The sequence below is a fragment of the Carcharhinus amblyrhynchos genome, chromosome 16, assembly GCF_965287045.1.
Source record: "Carcharhinus amblyrhynchos chromosome 16, sCarAmb.v2.hapA, whole genome shotgun sequence".
Classification (NCBI taxonomy): domain Eukaryota; kingdom Metazoa; phylum Chordata; class Chondrichthyes; order Carcharhiniformes; family Carcharhinidae; genus Carcharhinus; species Carcharhinus amblyrhynchos.
The window spans coordinates 26,293,371-26,310,967 of NC_137339.1; the positions used below are offsets into that span (position 1 = coordinate 26,293,371).

At 41.4% G+C, this 17,597-nt stretch overlaps 1 protein-coding gene across 2 annotated transcripts in view; it reads right to left on the reverse strand.

The window, feature by feature from the left end:
• Window positions 1-17,597, reverse strand: part of slc17a9b (solute carrier family 17 member 9b) — a 56,550-nt gene that overhangs the window by 17,084 nt on the left and 21,869 nt on the right. For both annotated transcript variants that reach the window (XM_080204879.1, XM_080204880.1), the window contains exons 4-7: window positions 10,726-10,825; window positions 9,259-9,389; window positions 9,040-9,136; window positions 4,066-4,162 (exon numbers count right to left, since the gene is read on the reverse strand). In XM_080204879.1, the coding sequence (XP_080061005.1) occupies window positions 4,066-4,162; window positions 9,040-9,136; window positions 9,259-9,389; window positions 10,726-10,825 (425 nt within the window). The remainder of the gene's footprint in view (window positions 1-4,065; window positions 4,163-9,039; window positions 9,137-9,258; window positions 9,390-10,725; window positions 10,826-17,597) is intronic.

The following is a 17,597-nucleotide window of genomic DNA, read 5'->3' on the forward strand; positions in this document are numbered from 1 at the left end:
AACTGGTGGATGTGGTGTACTTGATTTTTCAGTAAGTTTTTGATAAAGTCCTACATCAGCGGTTAGTGTGCAAAATTAAAGCACATGGGTTGGGCATAATCTGTTCACAATGATTGGGAATTGATTAGCAGACAGGAAACAGAGAGTAGGAAAAAACAGGTCTGTTTCAAAGTGGCAGGCAGTAAATAGTGGGGTCCCTCATATTATAGATCAATTACTTGGATGAGGGAACCTAATTAAATATTTCCATGTTTGTTGTCGACATGAAACCAGGTGGGAATGTGAGTGTTGAAGAGGATGTTACGAGGCTTCAAAGTGATTTAGATAAGTGGAATGAGCAGGCAATTATATGGCTGATGCAATATAACTGGATAAAGGTGAAGTCATCCACTTTCAATAGAGAAACACAAAATGGCAGAGTATTATGTAAGTGGTGATGAATTAGGAAATGCTGACATACAAAGGGGCCTGGGTGTCCTTGCCTACTAGCCACTGAAAAAGAAGCATGCAGGTACAGCAAGCAGTTAGGAAGGAAAATGATGTGTTGACTGTCACTGCAAAAGGATTTGAATACGGGAACAACGGTGTCTTACTGCAGCTGTACAGGGCCTTGCTGAGATCACACCTGGGGTGTTGTGTGCAGTTTTGGTTCCTTACCTCAGAAAGGATATACTTGCTGTAGGTGGAGTGCAGTAAAGGTACACCAGTCTAATTCCTGGGATGGCATGTGATCAAGGATCCAATTTTATGTCAAAGTTATGCAGGGAAATTGTGGATAGCTTAGAAGTAAAGCAAATTAAATCAACTGTGTATCTTCCAGAATCACAGGGAGCATCAGAACATCAAAGTTTAAAGACCATGGTGAGGGGCCTAGTCAGGATTATCCAGAGGATTGGGATAAGGAATCCCATTTGTACTTCTTGCAAACAGAAATACACATAATGAATCAACTAAATTCAGTCCATCTGAATCGACTTTGATACAGCTTTCAGTTTGCTAGCTGGGGTTTGAAGATATTTGCAAGCTGCTCTTTCTCTCTCCACAAAATCTCTCTGAAAGTCTAACAGCTGTTACTACAATTTAAAGCAAGAATGCCAAAGTTTATTAACTATATTTTAAGTGTCATTTAAGTCTACGGGAAGATTGTTGCCTACTTAGAACTGAAATAGTGATAAGTTAGAAATTAGAGTTGTTTCTTTTCATGTTTAAAAATTGTTCAATGGTTAAGAGTTAACTGCTTCATTTTATTTGAGCCATATCTAAACTGTGTTATGAATAAAATTTGTTTGGATTTTAAAAACCCTAATTTCTCAGTGAAACTACTCTAATAGGAAGGATTGTTGTGTGAGGAGCGATTGGGTGGAATAGGCCTGCATTCACTGGAAGTTAGCAGACTGAGGGAAATTTAATTGAAACATATAAAATTATGTAAGGGCTGTACAGACTGGATGCAGGGTTTTGTTTTCTTTGGTTAGGGATTGTGGAACAAGGGGTCACAGTGTTAGGATAAGGGATAGGCCATTTGGGACTGAGATGAGGAGAAACTTCTTCAGAGATTGTTGAACCTGGGGAATTCTCTATCACAGAAAGCTGTGGAGGCCAAGTCACTGAATATATTTAAGAAGGCAATGGATAAATTCTCTAAATCCTAAAGCAATCAAGGACTCAGAGAGGGGGAATGGAGTGGGTGTGGGAGTATGGCATTGAGATAGATGATCAACAAGGGTCCTATTGGATGGCAGAAAGTAAAGAGCCGAATAGTCTACTCTTGCTCCTATTTTCTATGTTTCTAAAACCATCACCAGGCTGATTAATTAGTCCAGAAATGACCTTGGTTAGTCTTTGGAATGTTGCTGGCGCATTCTTCATTCCAAAAGGGATGAATTTAAATTGATACAGATTATTTGCCATCATGAAAGCCAAAACTTCCTTTGCTTTTTCTGATGAAGGGACTTGGCAGTGTCCTTTCAGTAAATGGAGTTTGGAAATAAAATTTGTTTGTCCCATCAAATCCTCTCAATGAAAATAGTGAAACTAAGTTACAACCTCCCTGTGGATACTTTTTCCAGCCAATGGCAAAGTTACCGGAGCAAAGCAAAAAATCACTTTTTGAAATATAAAAACAGCCATGCGTTGGAAAGAATAGAAAATATTGTTAACTTTCCCAGTGGCTGGAGAACGCTGTACAGACAAATAATAACAAAAGAAACTTCACTAACTGCTTCTATTTACAATGATATTGGCACCAACCCCTTGGCATGTGCTCCAGAAAGTCAGGGTGACTGCACAATACTTGAAGTACTAATCCACTACAATTTTCTGCAGTTAATGCTGGGAGACAATCTACATTGCAAAGAAAGTAAGGGTGGAATTACATGACGCCTCCCACTGGTGGGATTTTCCATTTCCTGTCAAAGTCAACAGAGATTTGAAAGGTTTGCCACATTTTACCCCTCTACAGAGGAATCTCCCCCAATTACCTTGGGGACCTGGGGTGGAGGTTGTTGCAGGCAGCGGTACCATACAACCATAGGTTCTTCTGTACACGGGCTCCTGAGACTGCCTTTTCTGTGGCCTCGAGGAGTCCGTGGACCATGTCTACGTTTTGTGTTACAGATTGCACACCCTTTTTGGGTTTTCTCAAACACCTTTTATTGATGTTTTGTTTGCACTTCAGTCCCATACTCCTGATCTATGGGCACCTGGTGCAGAGAGGGGTGCATTGGGACACCGACCTCCTCGAGAACCTGCTCCTGGGCCTGGCGAGACGCGCCATCAATAGGTCCAGGCAGCGGGCAATCGACGGGGCCATCCATCCCGACTGCCTACCCCTCTACCGCGGCAACGCTCGCGGCCAGGTGTCCCTGGAGAGGGAGCATGCGGACTCCACGGGTGCAGTTGATGCCTTCCATGCCCGCTGGGCACCACAGGGGCTGGTGTGTGTTCTCGACCCTTATAATCACATTTTGATTTAAAGCTTTAAGTTTCCTTTGGACTTTGGTTTCTGTTTGGGCTGTCCCCCCTTTCTTTTTTGGGGGCTGCCCCTCTTAATTTGTCCCTGAGTTAATGTGAGTTTGTTTTACTTGTTGAGCCGTTAAAAGAATTACCCCACTGTGAGCCATAAAATTCCACCCTCATTTTCAGAAGAAGTTGAAAAATAGTTACAGTATTCCTGGTATATGCCGTGCCAAGAGGCAGAGGAATGTTTTGAACTGATAGAATCATTGAATCATAGAATCCCCACAATACAGAAGGAGGCAGTTTGGCAGATTCTGCACTGACACAATCCCACCCAGGCCCTATCCCCATAACCCCATGCATTTACCCTAGCTAGTCCCCCTAACACTAAGGGGCAATTTAGTGTTCATTGGGCAAATCTCTACTATTGTAACTTCACCCAACTGCAAAAAGGTGCCCAATAGATGCCCATGGCACATATTTCAGATTTGAATCCTTCCTGAGAGAGAAATTCCAAACCTCTGGTGACCACCTCCTTCTGATGTTATGGTCACCCTGACCATCATTACAGTTTACGCAGAACAACAATAGAATGAATAGAATTTATTTTATTCATTTGTGGGACATGGGCATCACTGGATGGCCAGCACTTATTGTCCATCTCTAGTTGCCCATGGGTCAACCACATTGTTATGGCTCTGGTCACAGATAGGCTAGACCAGGAAGGAAAGCAGGTTTCCTTCCCTGAAGGACATTAATGAGTTGGATAGGATTTCCGACAATCAACAACAATTTCAGTAGACTTTTAATTCCAGATTCATTTTATTGAATTCAAATTCTACCATCTGCTGTGGCGGGATTTGAACCCGGGTTCCCAGATCATTAGCTGAGTTTCTGGATTAATACTCTAACGATAATACCACTAGGCTGTCCCTGCGTACTGCTTGGAGACATATTTTTGTAGATCTTGTTTTAGTGAGAAATAGTATCATATCACATATAAAACACAATGTTACAAAGGGTTTTTTGGCAAAATATAGTTCATTTAATTCATTATTATAATCTTATAAAAAGCTAAATATTATTCACAGACTAGAGACAACACACCTTGGATTCAGGAAACGAATCATGGAAGAAGGTTGGCATCCATGACAAAAGGCAGAAAAATGTACCGCTGATGCAAACATGAGCTACAATGACAGCCCTGTTAAAAAAGCAAACATTATTACAAGAATTTCATACAATTAATAATACAACACAAATGTAGTTGTGATGGAAAATGGCCAAAAGTGTGAAGGGAACAGACACTGAGAAAGGCAGACGTCATTCAAAAAAATTCTTTCACGCAGGCAGGATTTTCCCATCCCCTAGCAGTGAACGGAGACTTGACTTGTCGCCAAAATCTCTGTCTTCGCTGCAGCGGGAGCATGGGGTGAATGGGCGGTAAGATCACGCCCCAAATGTTGGAGACTTTAGTTTAAATTTAGCAGAACTTGTTTTAACTGGAATTGTAGGAGGTGTAAGGTGGGATGGGAGACAAGAAAATTACATGATCCAGATGCTTTAGCAATTGAGCCGTGAATGTAACCAGGCTGCTTAATATGGGCTGGAAGCAGATAACTGCAAGATACAGGAATAATATGAACAAGCCTTAACTGAGACCATTGATTGGGGAAAAAAAGCATCCTCCCCGCATACAGTGGATATGTGGAAGAGAGTGCCAGTGCTAAAGATGATGCTCAGTTGATTAACTGCCTTTGGATTTGAAAAGAGAATACGCTGATAGTGGTATCATGCTATAGGTAGCAGAAATAGTAGATGATGATCTGTTAAATAGTGAGGCTGGTGGGTTGGATAGCCAAAAATAATCTTTAATCCTGGGGATTTAATATACTAAAAAAGAGGGTCAAAAGTAGTGAAAAGATCTGGATCAAACAACGGGATGTGGCGGGGATACAATAATTCTCCAATATCATAGTCAATTTATTTGAATACATTCACCTAGGTCAATCAGTACTGATTATAAACTTGCAGATTTGCAATTAGTAAAAGGTGAAGAGGACCCTGCATCTCACATACTTGTCTGTTTGACTATTATGAGGAACAAAATATGGTAGATAAGGGGGCAGATGATGATAGATAAAAAGTGATAACTCTACATTGGGCTACTTTACCAAGGGACAACGACTGATAACATTGGTTAACATACATATCAGAAGGGTTCAGTGAATGGAAGAAGGCAACCACTGTAACGAGAGCAGGGTTAGCTATCAGCAAATTTAAACATTGGCTGAATATTCAAGATGGTGGGCAAGAGATAAAGGCTGAAATTTTTCGACTGCACCCACCCAAAAAACCAGAAACTCCCACCCGAAGTCAACAGACCTTTGCATAGTCCCATCCCATTACAATTCCCATTGCAGGCAGGATGGGAAAATTGCACCCATGAGGTTCGTCCTTTTTAGTGATTCTTCTCATGCTAATTTTCTAGTTGTGTATTTAAGTCAGATTGGATTTATCAAATTCTTGGTGAGAAGAAATGGGAAGCGTTGTCCCTTGGTCTGGGGAGCCAAGAAAATAAAAAGGGTAGTTAAAAGTACCTTAGCTGCAGAAACACTGCTGCTGAAAGAGGAAATAGATATGGGATTGTATTTGCCTAACATTCTGAAAGAAATACTATACAAAGGACATTCTGAGAAAATGTTGCCCACAGAACGTTTTGCAGATAACCATTGTCTTTTGGATAGGGTTCATTCAATTAAGAGTGTCACTGAGAAAATGTTGAGGATTGATCTTGCTATTATAAAGGAAATGTTAGAAAGAAGAGAGAATTCTAAAACAAAATGGGTCAATGCAAGTCACCAATTATTAAAATTATGCTCCAAAGAGTAACGCTTGCTCCAAAAACATATTGAAAGTTCTAGAAGAGGAACATCCAATCTTGTGTTATGATGAGTTTGGAAAATCAATCTTTTTCTTTGATTGCTTTGGGCATTAAATATGTTTAAATGTCTTTTTTTTAAAAAAGGAGCATCTGTTCGTGGTTGGTTGATTATGTTGTTAAGGATATGCAGATGATGAATTTGGTTGGTTAAGGAATGGACTCACATAAAGAGAGTCAGGGAGCACGCAGTGTCCATTGGCTCACTTCAGGCCTTCTGTGACCCATGGACGCTGTGAGGATTGCATCATCACCCCCTAGGAATGATATTTTGGTTTAGTTTGTTAAGTTTCCTTTCAGATGTTTTAGCTACAATGCCCCACCAGGGACTGTCACCTCCTCTCATTTTTGTTTAAATTTATTGATTATTTGTTTAGTGAAAGAAAGTATATCGAGAGTCAGCTGGAACACTGGGGTAGAAATTTATAGTGCTGCATCTTGTGAGTAAACCTACTAACAAGGAAAATATCTGTGTCTTGTTTCAAATTTCACCATCTGGTTTGGATCCATTCTCACAACACCAGGTTAAAGTTCAACAAGTTTATTTGATAGTAAACCCACAAGCTTTGGAAACACTGTTCCTTTGTCAGGTGAGTGGAAAATTCTGATTAGAAACAGGGTATATAAAGGCACACACAGTTTACAGAATACGAGTCTTCACAGCTAATCTGCTATTCGAGTCTTAAAGGTGCAGACATTGTCTTCAATAACAGATTAGCTGTAAAGACTCACATTCTAATCAGTGTTCTGTAAACTGTGTGTGCCTTTATATGCCCTGTTTCTGATCAGAACTTTTCACTCACCTGACGAAGAAACAGCGTTCCAAAAGCTTGTGGGTTTACTATCAAATAAACTTGTTGGACTTTAACCTGGTATTGTGAGACTTCTTACTGTGTTTACCCCAGTCCAATGCTGGCATCTCCACATCTTGGATCCATTCAACAGACCAAACTGAAATCGGGTATGTATTCCTTCTTCACCGACACCTTTTATCTTTGACCAATATAGTTAGTTAATTTAAACGAGGTTAGCATGTACTTGGATATTTTTACTGTATGGAGAATCAACTGTGTGTTAAAGGAGGTCCTTTCATTGTTTTACTATCCAATGTTTTAAACACAATGTCCAATCAAAGCCTGACAGCTGTGCCATGCCGAGCAACAGCTGTAAATTCCGAATGCCAATCACCCACTTGCGAAGCAATTCAAATTAATTGTTAGGCATCTGCAGTGGTTGCATTTGAATGCAACTATGTTAATTATAATGTAAATGCTGCCATCTAGAGTCTGGAAACTCCAATCCAAAACAAGCCCTGGAAAAGGGAAATCTTGTCTAGATAACATACGGCAGAATTTTCCAGTCCTGCTCACCACAGGAATCATAGTGGGGTGGCGGCGGACAATGGAAAGGTCCACTGACCTTGGATGAGATTTTCCGGTCTTGGGGAGAGCACAGCAGGAAAATCCTACCCTTAGTTCCTTCGTCAGGTGAGCGGAAAGTTATGATATGTAATGTTCCAAATCTCACTTTTACAAAAATGTTTTTTGTGCAAAAAGCTTTACCCATGTCTTTTCTTATAGACAAAAATAAAAATGAAACCCTGTTCAATATTTTAGGTGTCAAATTCAATCCTGAGTCATTGAAGATTATCTTTCATAAGGTTTTGATAAGGTTTAAAGTGTATTTATTATTGTCACAAGTACGCTTACATTAACACTGCAAAGAATTTACTGTGAAAATCTCCTAGTCGCCACACTCTAGCTCTGTTTGTGTACACTGGGGGAGAATTTAGCATGGCCAATGCACCTAACTTGCACGTCGTTTGGACAGTGGGAGGAAATCGGAACACCCGGAGGAAACTATGCAGTCACAGGGCAAACATGCAGACTCCACGCAGACAATAACCCAAACCGGGAATTGAACCCAGATGCCACTGTGCCATCCTGGGCTGGATGTTATGCCTTTGCTCACTGATCTCTAGAGATATGAACACTTGCAGCATTGTTTCAGTGTCATGATGGCACTAGTGTGTGCCAAACTCTACAGTAAAATATCTGAGTTTTTAAAAATTAATAGTGACAAATTGACAGATAATCAATACTTTATCAAAATCAACAAAATTTACATTTTTATGTTGCATATTTTTAAGTTGAAAAAAAAACCCAAAGCAAGCATTAAAAGGGGTAGTAATAACATCTTGCAAAGGGACTGTTACATCTTTTGGCCCTAATAGATTATCAACATTAACTGATCAGCCCTCATCTCTCATTCCTATCTTTCCGAATATATTTTACTGTAGTTTTAAATTGTATGAGAGAAAAGTAAAATCCTATGAACTATAAAACAAAAGCATCCAAATCCAAATGGATTTGCGTCAATACGGTACCTATGCAAATTAGGAAGACCTAAATGGGAAGCATTAACAATACAAATTCCAAGCTTTCACTAAACGCAACCTGCCCCCAAAATGCAAAGTTAATCAGAATAATGTTATTTTCTTAAATACCAATTATGGAATGAATGAGATTGCTTCATAGTTGTTCCACCATATGTCAAATTAGGATTCTGATGCATGACAACTAGGTTATTAAAAATAATGCATTAATACTCACCTTTGCAGACAATGCATCCCGCCACATTCTGAACACTTTAACTCAAGGTAGGTATCCCGTCAGAGTGACATGAGCACAAATTTCTATACTTTCTGTATGCAATTTGCTGCCAAAATGCCACAAAAGTCCCACAAGCCAGTGAAAATACCAAGTTTCTAAGTCACAATAAATAATCTGCTGCAGCAAGTCATATTCTTAGGACATATTCTTAGTCCTAAGGATATGACTTACTCAAAAGTCATGAGCTCAAGCCCCACTGCAAGCCTTGAGCACACATCTAGACTGAAATTTTAAAGTGCAGTAGTGAGGGATTGCTTCACTGCCAGAAGTGCTGGCTTGCAGATGAGAAGCTTAATTTCATCAAATGCTTCATCTGTTTTTTCAGGACAAAATAGAAGGTCACAAGGTGCTATTTGATGAAGAGCAGGGGAGTTACGTCCCAGTGTCCTCACAAGTATTATTCCTCAGGTTGTTAAAGGAGCTACACAAAAAGTTTATTTAACCATCTAGAAAAAATGCTACACTTACCAAACAGGAGCACTTCTAAACAATTTTCTCCATACGACTTTATTGTCCTTTGAATTCACTAGACTGTTGCCCAAACTTTCCAAAGATATAATCTGGTCTATATGACATAAATTGTTATGAATGTCATAACCATGCGAACATAACTGCACAGAGGAATAGCAAATCTCACTGACAACAAGAATAGACAGAAGTTCTAACCAAATAACAATGCATATTCACCTTCTCCTTTCAGGAAGTATTTCCACATACAATAGGCCCACAGAATGGTGGGAAGGCCAGAGAAGTAGAATACGCTCTCCCAGCCGTACCAGTCCAACAACACTGAACCAGCAGCCCCGATTATTAATGTTCTATAGAAACAAAAAGGTTCACAATTCATTCCCACTCAATGGCAAATGATCATCCGCTATAAAAAGTCAATATGCTTTTTGTCCCAGGACTGATCACACTACATCCCATTAAAGGAATCATTAACTGCCATAAACTTATGTTCAATGATACCTTTAAAATAATTACTAAAATTGGTTGTTATATCAGCAATTTCAATACAGAACCCATTTTGATACAGGTCACTGTAATATGATGTCATAGTCATAGCAGTTTACAGCATGGAAACAGGCCCTTCGGCCCAACTTGTCCATGCCACCCTTTTTTTTCAAACTCCTAAGTTCGTCCCAATAGCCCGCATTTGGCCCATATTCCGCTATACTCATACTACCCATCTAACTGTCTAAATGTTTTTTAAAAGAAAAAATTGTACCCGTTTCTACTACCACCTTTGCCAGCTTGTTCCGGACACGCACCACCCTCTGTGAAAGAATCGGCCCTCTGGACACTTTCGTATCTTTATCCTCTCACCTTAAACTTACACCCTCTAGTTTTAAACTCCCCTATCTTTGGGAAAAGATATTGACTATCTAGCTGATCTATGCCCCATTTTTCAAGGTCCCTTTTTTCAAAGGGACTTTGAAAAAAAAAATTTATAAAATTCTTTCAATGTCATAAAACATAATTATCAGGCTTCTTTTGGCACCAAACTTGGTGAAACCAAGACGTTTAAACCGCATCTTAATAAAGAGAAGTTTAGTGTGGGTATTTCCAGGGCTTAGGGACTTTGTGGCTGAAGACATAGCTACCAATGGTGAAGTGATTAAAATCAGGGATGTTCCAGAATTGGAAAAGCACAGATTACCTTATGGAATTGTACAGCCAGAAGAGATTATAGAGATAGGAAGGGGCAAGGCAAAGGGAAGGACAAAGCAAATAAGAGATCTTATTTCGAAAAAAATAAAGGATTTTTAAAAAAAACAAGGTGCTGTTCATTTGGGAACCAAGGTAGGTCAGGAACCACAGAGACAATGAGTTAAGAAATGGGTAGCAGAATTTTGAATGACCTCAAGATTCCAGATGGTAGAATGTGACAGACTGTTCAGGAGGATGTTGGAATAGTCCAAGTTTGGAGATAAGAGGCATGAATGAGTGTTTCTGTAGCAGACGAGTTGAGGCAGGCGTGGACTCAAAGGTGGAAATATTCGGTTTTGGTGAAGGTGTGAATGTGGGGTCAACAGTAACACCAAGCTTGTGAACAGTCCGGATCAGTGTCAGATACAGAGAGAAGTTGTCGGTCTTTTCTACCGCAACCTAGGAACTAGCCTCCTTGCAAATAACCCAAAAGGTATTACTTACCCAACCTGGGAGCCCGAGCACACCGCACTGGAGGTAAACGCACGATCACTTTCCCGCACTTTGTTGGACAATAGGCTTGTCAGGGACGGAAAAAAAACACCTAAATTTCCCCAAAGAAACACATAACATTAGCGCTTGAAATTATTCTTTAGCTCGAGTGACAATTATCCATTTTAAATTGAAAAGGTGAAAAGATGCTCTCAGAACTGAAATATGTATCACTTTTTTACAGTTCTTAAACTCTAAATGTCATGGTGAGGTACACCACACACACAAGGTAACTCTGCAAGACTCTAACTAGGTCTCCATGCTGGGAACAAGTGTATGAGGATAGAACAATTACACTCCGGGTCAATTCGTGACCTAACCTTCCCTTCCAGCTAGAAGTATTCATTTTGGCCCGACTCCATGCTCTGAGATTTGCTACTTTTGCAACAAGCTTATGTTTGTGCGGTTAACTGTACAGCAGCAGAACAAACACTGCACTCAAAGTCACTGCCAGCATTTCGACACAATCTAATTTTATGAGCTAGACTTTGGTGGAACAAAATCTCATGCATCTCAAAAAGACAAACAATGATTTTGTTTTAAGAAAACAGTAAGTAAATATGTACAATGGCACTTCGCCATTAGTTCAGAAGATGAATGTACCACGCTGTGTGTTATTGCAGATTAAAATTAGCCTTATACTCAGTATACTTCCTTCCATTGTCAGGTCAGAAGTGAGGATGTTCGCTAACAATTGCACAAATATTCAGCATAGTTCACGACTCCTTGGATACTGAAGCAGTCCATATCCAAATGCAAACAGTATACAGGTTTAGGCTGGGCTGAAATGTAATAGACAACATTCGCAGCACACAAATACCAGGCAAAGCCATCGCCAACAAGACAGAATCCAACTATCTCCCCAGTAACACTCAATGGCGTCAGCATTACTGAATTCCTCATTGCTATCAACACCTTGGGGGTTACGAATGACCAGAAACTGAACTGGACTATCCATATAAATACTGTGGTTATAAGAGCAGGTCAGAGGCTAGGAATCCTATGACAAGTAATTCACCTCCGGACCACCCAAACCTGTACAGTACCTCCAAGACACAAGTCAGAAGTGTGATGGAATACGCTCCTCTTCTCTGGAAGAGTGCAACTCCAACAACATTCTAAGTTCAACACCATCCAGTGCAAAGCAGCCCGCTTTACTGGCAAACTTTCCACAAACATTCACTCCTTCCACCACAGGTGCACAGTGGCAGCAAGATGCACAGTGGCAGCAAGATGCACTGCAGGAACTCATCAAGGCTCCTTAGGCAGTAACTTCTAAACCCACTGCCATCTTTAAGGACAAGGACAGCAGAGTTCCCCTGCAAGTTCCCCTCCAAATCATTCACCCTCCTAACTTAGAAATATATCATCGTTCCTTCACTGTCGCTGGGTCAAAATCCTGGAATTCCCTCCCTAACAGCACAATAGGGGTATCTACACCACATGGTCTGCAGCAGTTCAACACGGTAGCTCGGCACTACCTTCTCAAAGGGAAATTAGAAATGGGCAATAAATGTTGGCCTAGCCAGTGACACCCATACCCCATAAATTATGTTAAAATTGAGGATCTAGATTTCAGGCCTATAGCTGAAAATTAATTTTGTAACAAACCAAGGCTCCTTCGACATGATTTGCACAGATTTTGAAACATGACATTGCACAGCATTCTCTGCTCTGCCCACAAAGGTTTCATCAGTTTCCCATTGAGGCATTAATCTGATGTGTCATCCAGTGTGACATCCTCTACTGGACATCTGTAAACAGGTTGAGAAACAGCGAGGTTGTTACAACTGAAGAATCCCACTGAGACATAGGGCTGAGGCAGACATGTCGGCAATTTCTTGCCATGGCTGGTATGTTGGTCTGCCAGCACTATACCCCCTCCCCCTCCCAACACACAAACACACACACACCAGCCTATATTCAGGGACATGGCTTCTGTGTATGATGGCTATCTGCCTGCAAATGACTGATAGCCAATTGAAGGCACACACCACCTGGATCTTTCCTTCCAATGTGGCCGGCGCCCATGGGTGGAATGGTGGTAGCCTTCTGGCAACAGGCTATATTGAATGGCGGAGCTGCAAAGCATCTCCAAGTGGATCTGTAAGGGCCATTGTTGTGGCTGCATGCCATCCTTCGGAGGGTTTCTCTGTCCACTACGATGATCTGGCAGCTGTGGCCACAAATATATTTTGTACTAGTCTTCAGAGAATGCTTCCAGCCCACGTAGTTTCCCACCTACAGAAGCAGCACCCACTTCTCCCAGTGTGGCTGCTAGCTATCCACCCATCTGTGAATCCCGCCTGCAATCCTTTAAACGGTTCTCCTGCAGGTTTTCCCTTAATTGGCTGCCTCCTTGAAAGTCTCTTTTAAGGTTCTGCCAGGGCCACTTCTGTTTCTCATCTAGAGTTCAGCCCAGTCTTGGGAAGGGGACCCTGGAATTAAAATTCAGCCCGCAGAGTCTAAACCAAGAAGTATAAGGCAGGGAACATCATGTGCAGAAAACAGAATAACAACTAAAAAATACAGATGAGATAAAAGAGGCACGAAAAGCAAAACAAAACAAATCTTATTTTATTAAAATTCTCCTACACTAATCATCTCCTGAGCGAATCAGACAGCATACATGTAAAACTAGTTTAAGGCCACTAACAATGTTTAGCAGTAGTCTGACTTATTCTGCAATTTAGAAACACACCTTGCTCATGAATAGAGCATCCCTGAATTGATTTGCCATCTTTAGTGGGGAACTAATTGGCAAATAATCACAGTTTCTCAATTACATTCAATTTGGTGCTGAATCTATTGGCAAGTTGGGCAGTACGTGGCACAGTGGTCAGCACTGCTGCCTCATAGTGCCAGGGACCCAGGTTCAATTCTGGCCTCAGGTCACTGTCTGTGTCAAGTTTGCACATTCTCCCCGCATCTGCGTGGGTTTCCTCCAGGTGCTCCAGTTTCCTCCCACTATCCAAAGATGTGCGGGTTAGGTTGATTGGCCATGCTAAATTACCCCTTAGGGGTCGGGGGTCCAGTTAGGGTGAATACATGGGGTTATGAGGATAGGGCAAGGATGGGATTGTGGCCGGTGTAGACTCAATGGGCTGAATGCCTCCTTCTGCACTGTAGGGATTGTATCATTCTATGATTCTAAGTGCTGCACCAGTGCACCGTGATGAAGAGTGTAGTTTCTCTAGAATTATCTTCTGGATTTGCACGTGTAGATGGGAGAAGTCGCTGTGTGGTTTAGTCCATAACAGGGGTGAGCGCTGTTAGCCTCAATGTTAACCTCATTACAAAACTGCCCATTATATTAGCTTGTTTTCTCAAAATTGTACAACAGGCCAAAATGTTAAACAAGTCACTAAAAGTAGTGATGCACTAGGGCATATTTCTTGAGGGATAAAATTAAGGTGTGAAGAAATCATGCTAAATGTATTTCGAAGCTTGGTTAGACCATGCTTCTGAGTATTGTGTACAATTTAAAGTAAAGTTTATTTATTAGTCAGAAGTCGGCTTACATTAACACTGCAATGAAGTTACTGTGAAATTCCCTAGTCACGACAGTCTGACACCTGTTCGAGTCAATGCACCTAACCAGCACGTCTTTCAGAATGTGGGAGGAAACTGGAGCACCCGGAGGAAACTCACACAGACACAGGGAGAATGTGCAAACTCCACACAGACAGGGACTCAAGCCAGGAGTCAAACCCGGGTACCTGGCGCTGTGAAGCAGCTGTGCTAACCACTATGCTACCATGCTACCATATTCTAGTTGCCACCTCATTTAAAGAAAAGCACTGGAAAGGGTGTGAGGAAAGACTTCCTAGGATGGAACCAGAATTGTGGCTCTGCCTACAAGGTGAGGATGAATGACCTGGGTCTCTGTCTCTTGAAAATAAAAGGCTGAAGGGTGATGGGTCCAAATTATGAAAGGTTCAGATAGAATTTACAGCTGTTCACGCCAGCAGGATTTTCCCTATCCCACTGCTGTGAACAGAGATTTGGCCGGGCACCAAATTCTCCAACTTCACTGCAGCAGTGTGAAAGACTAATAAGATCATGCCCATAATTTCAATTTATCAGAAAAAGCCAAACTATAAGACGGTCATCAAGTTATCAAACAGTAAATTCAGAAGAAAAATAATTCTCCAAAGAGTGAGGAGAATTGGGAACTCACCAACATGGGGAATTGTTGATGTTAAGAACATAAAAACATAAGAAATAGGAGCAGGAGTAGGCCATCTAGCCCTTCGAGCCTGCCCCGCCATTCAATAAGATCATGGCTGATCTGTCGCTGCTCAGTTCCACATTCCCACCCTCTCCCCATAATCCTTAATCCCCTCGCTTATCAAAAACCCATCAACCCGTGTCTTAAAAATATTTAGCGAGGCAGCCTCCACCACTTCAACGGGCAGAGAATTCCAGAGATTCACCACCCTTTGAGTGAAGAAGTTCCTCCTCAACTCCGTTCTAAACCGCCCTCCCTTTATCTTGAGGCTGTGCCCCCTAATCCTACTGTCTTTTTTGAGCGGGAAGAGTCTCTCCACCTCTATCCTATCCATCCCATTCATCATCTTATACGTCTCAATGAGATCTCCCCTCATTCTTCTAAACTCTAACGAGTACAAGCCTAGTTTATTCAGCCTCTCCTCATAGCTCAACCCCCTCAACTCCGGTATCAGCCTAGTAAACCTCCTCTGCACTCCCTCCAAGGCCAAAATATCTATGCGCAGGTGCGGCGCCCAAAACTGCACACAGTACTCCAGCTGCGGCCTCACCAATGCCCTATACAGCTGCAGCAAGACCTCCCCACTTTTATATTCAATCCCCCTCGCTATGAAGGCCAGCATCCCATTCGCCTTCCTGACCACCTGCTGCACCTGCAAGCTGGGTTTTTGCGACTCATGCACAAGGACCCCGAGGTCCCTCTGCACCGTCGCCTGCTGCAGTTTTTCGCCCCGTAAGTAATAGTCCTTCCTACCATTATTCCTACCAAAGTGGACCACCTCACACTTGCCAACATTAAATTCCATTTGCCATTTCCTGGCCCATTCGCCCAGCCTATCTAGATCCTTCTGCAGACTCTCCACACCCTCCGCACAATTTGCCGTTCCCCCAATCTTGGTGTCGAGGAGGCTTGGTAATCATAAGAGAATAGACGGTTATGCTGATAAAAGCAGACAAGGAACAACAGGAGGAGGATCAAGTGGAGCGTAAACTCAAACTGGTTTGACCAAATTACTTGTTTCTGTGCTGTGTTCTATGTATTATTTGATGTTCAGCCAAAATAAATATCACCATACATATCTGAGTCACCTAAGCAGTCCAGGTTTTATCAATGCAAAACACTGTCCCTCAATAAACTTTACAGTGGAAAAATATCAAGATAATATTGCATACTGTAAATAGTATTCGGTTGGTACAACTTTCAATTTCAAGCAGTCATTCTATAGTTTCCATGTGCTGGCTTACATATTTATGACTTGTTATTTCATTATGCAATTTCCACCATAACCATAAGTAAATCCAAATTTCAAGTAGCAACATTCTGTATTTCGTTCATCAGTTACTGAGGTTTCTCTTCTGTGTTACCCTGCACAGTACTGAAAAACTCCTAGGTAGAATCATAAATCCCCACAGTGCAGAAGGAGGTCATTCAGCCCATTGAGTCTGCACTGTCTGATGGGCTAACTTATCCTGACCACCACCCCCCGCCAACCCCCGCCATTAACCCCACACATTTACCAAGGCTAATCCATCTAATCTCCATATCTTGGGAAAATAATGGGCACATTAGCATTGCCAATCCACCTAAACAAAAGAAACCACAGCACTCAAAGAAAACCACACAGACAACAGATAGAATGTACAAGCTCCACACAGTCACCCAAGGCCAGAATTGAAGCCATGTCCCTGACACGGCGAGCCAGCAGTGCTAACCACTTGTGACACCGTACAGCCCCTTCTAATATTGACACATGATTTCCCCAAGCTAATATTTAACATACTACAAAGGATGCTGTTCTCACTTTGAAAGATAGAATCAGCTGTCCAAAGGAAACTATAATTTTCATGGCTGGAAACATTTTTAAATACTGCATATAATAACAGGGAAAAAGTCCGATTGTGTCAAAGATATCTTGAATCCCTTTGAGATTTCTGAAGGACCGGTAACCACAGTTTAAAAATATATGGTTGAAAACACAGATCTTCAATTCTAAGCACTCCATTACTTGGCAGATACAATGGCTGGAATCGGGGCAGGCGAGGCTCGCAGAACAACATTCTCGGTTGGCCTCGGGCAGGATCTTACGAGACTTGGGCGGGCAAGGTTTTTTTTCCCTTCTGCCAGCTTTGTAGCCTCCATTTTCAATGGGCTAAACTAAAGTCATTTTTATACACTGCTCAGTCCGAGAACATTTTTTAAATAATAAATCTAGGGTAAGTTGATTAAAACATGCAACACAGATAATGTTAATACTGACTGTAAATGGATGATTTTTGTTAATAATTGATCATCTAGCAGCAAGTGAAGTTTGGGACAAGCTCAGGGTTAATATATGCAAAAGCTTTGGGCACAGCCCAGACAAAAGGATTTTACCTTTAGCAGATAAACAGGATGCAGGGTATATTTTTTTAAAGACACTTATAGAGCAACATCTAATTTGCATTGATTATTCAAAAATGATCTATACATTCATGGAATCGATACAGCTATTTATGCAGTTACTTCAATGTGAGTGCTTAAAATGTTGCTCACAGGCAGGAAAATAAACAACATGCAAACTTCACGAATGATATTCACAATGTTGAAAGAAGCC